Source organism: Anabrus simplex, chromosome 5 (assembly GCF_040414725.1).
Source record: "Anabrus simplex isolate iqAnaSimp1 chromosome 5, ASM4041472v1, whole genome shotgun sequence".
NCBI lineage: Eukaryota > Metazoa > Arthropoda > Insecta > Orthoptera > Tettigoniidae > Anabrus > Anabrus simplex.
The window spans coordinates 133,917,940-133,926,918 of NC_090269.1; the positions used below are offsets into that span (position 1 = coordinate 133,917,940).

Here is an 8,979-nt window from a genome sequence, read left to right on the forward strand (position 1 = left end):
TAACACAATGTAATGTATGTGTATTTCAGTGCCTGGTTTGATGGAAGAGAAGGCCTGGAGTCCTTAATCTTGCCAGGTAAAATAAAACATTACTGAACTAAGTGGGCTGTGTAACGAAACAAAACGTGAAGCGAGTCGGAGGGAAACACTATATCGCCATACCATTAAGGGATCTTCCAGAATATTAAAACGAATACATAGTTCATATCCTTATTCTGTCTTCTGTTTCCCTTCACACACATGATATTGGAATACGATTTCAAGCTTGTTTATTTCCATTAATTTCGCTACAATTTCACACATAACGCTTTAAACTGGCCTTATCGCTTCAATTCGCTATAATTTGCCAGAACAAAATCCCCGATTTCTTAACCAGAATCATTAAAGAACGACACTGCGCTGCTCACCAGTCTCACATACCAACACGACCCTGGACTGACAAATTACGTCTTAGTAGGCGCCATCTTACGTCCATCATTCGCATCTGTCTCGGCCATGGCTGCTACACAAATCATCTGCATAGAATTAGAGTAGTGGATTCTCCTATGTGCAATAAAGACGAAGAGGAAATTGCCGATCTTAACCACATCATTCTCGGCTGCAGTAAATAATGACAGGCACACCGTGTTTTATATGAAAAACGGGCCTACGAACAGGGCCTCCCCCTACCAGTTTAATATGCTTACTAAGAAGACCTGATACCAACATTTACCTAGCACTTGCCCAATTTTTACATACGACTGATCTGAAGATCTCAATGAGACGTTTATCGCCGAAGGTTCTGTTGCGTATGCCGTGAAGTGAATAAAATGCATGGTATTTCTTTTGTATTGAGATATTTCATCTGTTGCTTGTATTTTTATGATGATGATGGTGCTTGTTGTTTAAAGTGGCCAATCATCTAGGTCATCGGCCCCTAATGGTACGAAATATAATGACAATTTAAAAGTCAGAAATCATCCACTGACCAGAATCAAAACGTGATGACGAAGAATGAATGGATGAATATGAATGTAAAGCAATCAGTGGATCCGTTCCGCAATGTCCCACATTCCCAGAAACTAGCGTTAAACAATAGTACTGTATTACTGATCAAGGGACTGCTTCTAAAGCACAATACTGAATCGATTATGCTTGTTGTACAAAGGGGTCCAAAATCTAGGTTATCAGCCCTTCACACTGGTACTTATCGCTAGTACTTTTTCTTGCTAGTTGCTTTACTTCGCACCGACACAGATAGGTCTTATAGCGACGATGGGACAGGGAAGGGCTAGGAGTGGGAAGGAAGCGGCCGTGGCCTTAATTAAGGTACAGACCCAGCATTTGCCTGGTGTGAAAATAGGAAACGACGGAAAACTATTTTCAGGGCTGCCGACAGCGGAGTTCGAACCTACTATCTCCCGAATACTGGATACTGGCCGCACTTGAGCGACTGCAGCTATCGAGCTCGGTAGCTTATCGCTAGTAAAGTAGAACCATGATATTTGTCATGTTGCGGTTCTAATCAAAAGTAGCGTAGACTCGCGGTATTCCACACATTATGGTACCACTCAAGGGTAATGTAATGCGCACATGTAACACAGACCTATGGTGTTTCTCACATTGCTGCGCCACTTACAGGGAACGCAAACCTATGATGGTCCTGACATAGGTGTACTAATCACAGGGACTCTTACCATCCCATGGTGTTACCCACATAGTGGTACTAATCACAGGCAACGCCCAGACCCGTGGCGTTTCTCACATAATGGTACTAATTACAGGCAACGTAAGCCCGTGGTGTTCCGCATATAGTGGTACTTATCACGGGTACTGTACAACGCATACTGATTCACACACTGTTGCTACTAATCACAAACCTGTTGTGTACCTAACATAGTGGTACTACTCGCAAGTAAAGGCGACCCATGGTGTTCTCCGCGTGATCGTAGTAATTCAAGCAGTCTCATGGTCCTAATTCGATCATCCCTTCGTCGCCCCTTTTAGTCGCCTCGTACGACAGGCAGGGGATACTGTGAGTGTATTCTTCGTCTGCGTTTCCCATCCACAGGAGATTGCTTATATTTTAGATATAGTGTTCTATTATACGATGGTATGTCCTTTATGTATTTGCACATGATATTTTTGCTGGATGCATGGATACAGAAGAGTAGAAGAGACAAAATAAGGAATGAGAAAATCCGGAAAGAAGTTGAAGTGGAGTGGAATGATTGAATGATAGAATAGAGAAGAGCCGACGAAGATGGTTGGGGCACATAAAGTGAATGAGTGATGAAGAAACGCCAGAAAAGGTGATGGAAATTAAAATGCAAGGAGGGAAAGGCCGCGGATGACCACGATTGAGATGGAAGGACACAATCCAGCGCAGTATTAGGGTGGAGGAGTGGTGGAAGTACCGAACAAAGTGGAGAGGAACAGCTGGATAATGGGAAATGATGATGATGATGATGATGATGCGAAAACTCATGCTATAGGCTATTTTCTTCTTCTGTGTGTAAGGAATGTGTTCCAAAGTTTAGTCGTACCTAATTGTTACAAATTCTTGACTAAAAATGGTGGATAATGAAACACTTAGCTCCTTATATTTTAGTGAATATAAAAAACGAGTTGTTACAAGACTTGTCAGTCGACATACCATAGTTTAAAAGTGTCAATTTTAATCCTAGAACAAATGAAATTAATTCGCTGCAACACTTAGTAATACATTCAATGTGGAATTTTGGTAAATTCTGACAATGGAAATGTGAACAACATTCATGTGATAATGTCAACGTAGACTCACCTGTGAATACAATGGCCGATATTCTGCGAGATAACACAGTACTGATCTGGTTGCTCACTAGTCATGGCCGGCTGATAACGGACCTTTATATACCTAGCGTGTCTGGTACTCGTCACCTTATCGTGAGATTTCAACCCATACTTCCTCTTCTGTCATAGTAGGACGCGTGCTGTCAAAAGATTAGTGGCCTAATAGTGGTTCAGCTTTGGGCTACGGGGCGCGCAGCTGTGAGCGTGCGTCCGGGAGACAGCAGGCTCGAGCCCCACTGTCGGCAGCCCTTAATATGGTTTTCCTTGGTTTCCCATTTTCATACCGGGCAAATAGTGGGAATGTACCTTAATTAAGGCCACGGCCGCTTCCTTCCCAGTCCTACCCGTTTCCTGCCCCATCGTCGTCATAAGACCTATTTGTGTCGGAGCAAATTGTAAGAAGGAAAATTCAACCGTGTTATTTTCCAACTCCAAATTGCACTCTACATCACTAATATCCCTGAACAGCGTTATTAATGTTTGCATTCCGTCAGTTAGTCCATGGTATTGTAATTTCCTCATTGTATTCACTAAGTAATCTGGATGGACGACGATCAGGGAGTGAAACTTACTCTGAGCCGTTGTGCCGTCCACAAAGAACATTGAAACAATAAATTATAATAAATAATCAATTATCCACGATTGTCCGACTCGTTGGCTGAATGGTCAGCGTATAGCCTTCGGTTCAGATGGTCCCGGTGTCAATTCCCGGCCGGGTCGGGGATTTTAATCGCTTCTGATTAATTCTTCTGGCTCGCGGGCTGCGTGTTTATGTCCGTCCCAACACTCTCCTCTTCATATTTCGACAACATACCACACTACCAACCACCTCAGAATGGTCCAATAGTGATTACATCCCTCCAGATCTGTTTTGCGTCAGGAAAGGCATCCGGCCGTAAAACAGGGCCAAATCCACACACCCCGACCCCACAGTTGTGGGAAAGCAGTAGGAAAAGAAGAAGAAGAATCAATTTTCCACGATTATTATTACTACCACAGTAGAACCTTATCAATCCCGACAGCTATTTAAAGGCAGTCCTGACTGAAACAATGCGAATTTTAGAAAAAATCGAATTTTTAATTTTAATCTTAAAAGATCTCCCAGTTTTTCCTCTTTCAACTCCCGTTGTCAGTTTTTACCTAACGCCGTTTTTAGAGCTCTAGATGTCTGATGTAAAGGGTAGTGGCAGGGAGTATATCGAGCAAGCCCACACGCCTTTCACTCATGCTGTTAGAAAAAAAAATAGCTTCAAAGTTTCCTTCGGACTACCATTTCAATAATCCCGCTGGAATGTATCTACTTTGTAGTAGGCCGAGGCTGTGCGTAAGACTAGAAAGGCATCATTGGGAGCAATTTACAGTCCAGGGCGGTCTCATTGCAAGTATGTTTCTTGAAACTTTCAACTGCTTTTATCCACATTAAGCCGACACTCCGGAGATAAAAATATATTTTTACCTAATGCATGGATTTTCATGAAACTTTTTGGGAATGTCACCTACATAAAAGTAGAGATATCACGAACATTTCCTTCATATAATATTAATAGATTTTCCAAAATTAATGTTTGTTTTTGAAACTTTAATTCCATTTTTTACATGAAATTTAATTAACATGTTAATTTAAATTCGTAATTACATAGATAATACTTCTTTTAAAACCACTACGTATCAATTTTGCTGTACAAAATGTATACAAGGAAATATATCGTACGAAAATTTGTGTAATTTTTACGTTCTAAAATTTTGGACTTAAAAATCCCTACTACTTGAAAAAATTCTGCAATCAAAAATTCCATACGCAGCTTTCTTAATATAGCTGTGATACATAAGTTATACCGTACAAATTTTGTTACATTTGGCAGAATATTATGGGAGAAGAATGGGATTTAAATGTAAAATTACAATCGGCAAACAAAGCATTATTACAGTGATAAATTGTTTGAATTCAGCGGAATAACTTTATGAGAAGAAAAATGAAACTCAGTCCTTTCAATTTCAGTGATTAAAACAATTTCATCAAAATGACCAAAGTATATATTTTAATCTCCGGAGTGTCGCCTTAAACCATTTTCAACTCTTTGACATGCATAAAATGCTCCTCGGGACAGAGTTCTTATCAGATTCATCTGAAATTTTCAGAAAATATTTGAATACCAACAGGAATTAAAAGCAGTTCTGCATTTTATTATCAGTTCAATATTAGCTTCATATTTTTTACTCCTGAAATAGCACGAAACTAGACTTTTACCTATTGAATGAATAAATAATAAAAAATTGAAAAGAAAATATATCTCCAATAGCTTATGCCTGACTACAAAAACCTGAGTCGTTCTGAAATATATATGAGTATTTTTGACAAGTCTGCAAAAATATAGTCCAAGAAAATGAAAACTCTGACGTAAGGAACATTTTTCATGTAGCATATAAAAATAAAATGTATTTGTCAATAACATTGCAACCAATTAAGTAATCAACTGTAAGTTTTGTGCGGAGCTATATCTTATTAATTTATGTTTGCCTTTTAAGTTTGTTTGTGATAAGTGGTGAATTGTAGAAGTTCAAATTTTCAGTTATCACTCCCCTGCCACATAAATGCAATTACAATACAAAGCTGAGTTACGACCGCAATGTTGTAAACTATGCAGGAGGAGATCGTTGATAATGTGGTCGCTGGAGAAAGCTTTGAAACAGACGAATATGGCCAGGATGGAGCAGGAGATGTTATTAACACTAAGCCAAAACTTAGTGAAATTAAGGACCATCTAAACATTGTCATTAAATACCTTGAAGATAACGACGATGAAAACATATCTGTATTTTACGAACATTTGAAGCATCTCTGTGAGTTAATTATTAAAGAAATTAATGTCAAAGGAAGACAACAAAAGATCAGGAGTTCGTCAAACCAGTAAATTGTGGTCAATGAAGGTGTGCCTTGATTGTAATGTTCTAATTCTGTACTGACCTAATTATTGTGTATTTTGAAGGGCCCAATACTGCATTAAATCTTTATACTGCACTTTCGTATTTCTAAATTTAAAATATTGCAGTGTACTCGTTGTTTTTACTGAACAGAGTGTTTAAATAAGTACCTTGGCTCTTTTCATAAGTTATTTTGTTTAATCCGGACAATCAGTTAGTCCGGATTAATGAGGTTCTTCTGTACTTAAATTTGACAATGACTTCAAGCTGCAAAAATAAGCATACCTCCACTATCTTAACGTGTTATGCTTTTCTTCCTCATACTCTACTCTTCTACCACACCTTAGGTCTTTCTCTGTCATTCGCTAATTAAATCACCCCCCCCCCCCCCCACAGTCAAATAAATTCAATTAATCAAGAACCAAATTTAGCACCGATAATCACAAATACTTTAACAGATCCATTTTCTGCCGAAATAATATTGGCAGAAGAGTCTAGTAGCGGTCCCGTTCCAGAGAATTTCGACGCATCCCCCCTCCCCCCGGTAACACTTTCTCTAGTTAGAGGTTACTTTAATTCAAGTTAAATGTGAATTATTAAGAAATAAATACAACAACCTGTTAAATTTTAAAGGAAATCGCCGAAGAGTCTTTCTTAACATACTTTAACGTTTTTAAGGCAGGAAGTGAAATGTTACTAATCAAAGAAAGAATATCTTGAAGAAATCAACTAATTTTGGAGGAATTGTGCCCCTGCTTCCCATCAGCAAGCCTACTATTTCGATCCCTTTTAGGTTGTATGCTTCCATGTAGAATGGAACTGTGGGCTGCTATATTCGGTTCTTCTCACGATCAACATCTTCAGGTTGACTCGCGCAGAATTTAAAGCGGACGGTTGGATCAATTATAAAGCCTACATTGTTGACTATGTTGGCAATTATATAGATCCTGATAGTGCTTCAATTCTCTGTCAAACAATGGATCTCTTCGTGGAGTGTGAATCCGGTTCTTCTGAGGATCTGGGCGACGGGGGTTCTTATCGTCGCTGCTGGGGCGAAACCGCGAATCTGACAATGCTCTTTCTATCCATTATTTCCCTTAAGACTGGTCGCGCCTCCCAACCATATATTAATATCCAGTCCATCACAACAATTATTTTTGGTGTGTTCATTTATCTATACTAAGATGTAGTGGCGGCTGGTGCAGAAAATCAGTTGTGTGCTGTAACTAATCCCCTCTCCAAAAAATAAAAATATTTAGAAACAAATGCGGTTTTCAAGAGGCTCTCCACTGAGTTTTTAATACTGAACAAGCACGCAAACAATTCCAACACATATACACATTCCTCCTACAAAAACTAATTCAACGCACAATAACACCTGCAATGACAAAACATTCACACTTGGTGTGAGCGCGCAAAAACAGAACTTCTCAATGTTACCAAAACCACTGAAATAAAACCAGCAACGTCATAATGCAAAATTACAAGTTACGTTGTTATAGCGAAATTTATAAACTAGACGTTTGTAATTAAGGAAGAACATCACAATATCATGTCCGTATTTTGACAACACAAAAAGTTCAGTTTATATAGTTCATCGATTTACAAATTTGGCTACGGAATAGGCAAGTTGGGAGTATTAAAAGACCTGGCGGGAACAGCTGATGGCTTCCACTACAGTGTTTTGTTTTCCCGTTTGCTTTGAGCGAACTCTCTTAAATACTACCGCTGTGTCAACCTGCCACGTTCTAATTTCGGACGAAACGCAAGTGTGAACTGTGCTACCTCTCTGTGGTCACTGTGAAGTGATAGGTTGGCTGTTCTTTTCACAGCACATCGGAAAGTTTGGGCACGCCTGCGCAAAAGGCAGAGTTCCTGCTTCCTGGCGAAAAACTTCGAAATTCTTGCTGAGCTGTGATCTGCACAGCACCCGGCGTGGAGCGCACGGCTTGTTACCTGGTTGTGAGGGGAGCTGAATGATTTCCTATTCTTTAGCAGTCATCTTTTTCAATGCACTGTATTTGATTGTAGATAATATTTTTAAAATAATTGATTTTTCAAATAGACAATGTGCTGCAGCACTTCAGCACATAAGGTACGGCCGCCCCTGCTAAGGTGTAAAGGAAGATCAACCTCCAGTACGTCATAACTCTTGGAGCGGGTAAATATGTTATACAATACATTTCTTCCGTACGGTACAGTAAGTTTAATTTTCCTTTACACACGCGGATAGGAAAATAAATTCAGCGAAAATTGTTCTGATGAACTGTATATCACTATATGGCTAGAAGTTGTAACCAGACTTAAGGGAAATAACACACAGGAAGAGCATTGTCACATTCGCGGTTTTGGCACAACAGCGACGTTATTTGATTTCTCGCCTCGCTGGCAAGAACCAAGGACACGAGCAAGTGTTTCAATCTCGGTGAGGCATCGTCTATGACGGTTACTGCCCATGGTCCTACCCGCCTGCTCAATTCCCTGTCATCTTGAGGTCCTCTCTCCATTCGATGTGCGATAATCCTTCGTGGTGGCTGAACGATTTATTGGAACTACTACTACTAAATGTTTTCATTTCTCCCCTGAAGGGGGAAGCGGGTCCCCTACACGGTGACGCAGTCTCTCAGTCCAGGAGATTTGTATCGGAGAAGGTGAGAGGGTTGTCTGCCTTGACCTATACTAGGAACTGTCCCGGTATTCGCCTTGGTGAAGCAGAATGGAAACCCATGGAAAAACGTTCTCAGAATAACCGACAGTGGGGACCAGCCCCTCACCTTCTTCCGAATACAGAGCCGTAGAGCCACGGTAGAACCCCTCCTCTGCTCAGTTGGACGGTCGGGGTGCAGAGTTGTCGGACTACGAACCAGTCGTGTCCACTTGTGGACCGAGGCCCACTTTGCATCCACCGGCCGATGTACTTTAAAAATAGGATAACTCCTTTCCCTGTGTGACGGAGATCGCACCACTTATTAAATTCCAGGTCCCTTTCTCCTTTTTCTAGGTTTCTTGTATTGAAGATGTAGCGGTTCCAATATCTCTTCAGAATCCACAGACCATTTATTTACTGTAGGAAAGTCTCCCATTGTGCACAAAATAGTCCAACTCCCTTAAATTTTCTGTGACTGTATATCATGCCATCTGGTAGATCGGATTGTAACTGAAGCATTTTCTTCAAGTTTGATTTTATCAATTTTTCTGCATCGACGGGGAATTTAACAGAAATTAAATTTATAGGAACATATTGCC

General features: G+C 40.1%; 1 protein-coding gene across 1 annotated transcript in view; it reads right to left on the reverse strand.

Moving 5' to 3' along the window:
* LOC136874688 (uncharacterized) overlaps positions 1–2,853 on the reverse strand; it is a 76,271-nt gene extending 73,418 nt beyond the window's left edge. The window contains exon 1 of the mRNA XM_067148327.2: positions 2,783–2,853. Within this exon, the coding sequence (XP_067004428.2) occupies positions 2,783–2,847 (65 nt within the window). The 5' untranslated portion in view covers positions 2,848–2,853. The remainder of the gene's footprint in view (positions 1–2,782) is intronic.
* Between the last annotated feature and the right edge of the window lie 6,126 nt (positions 2,854–8,979).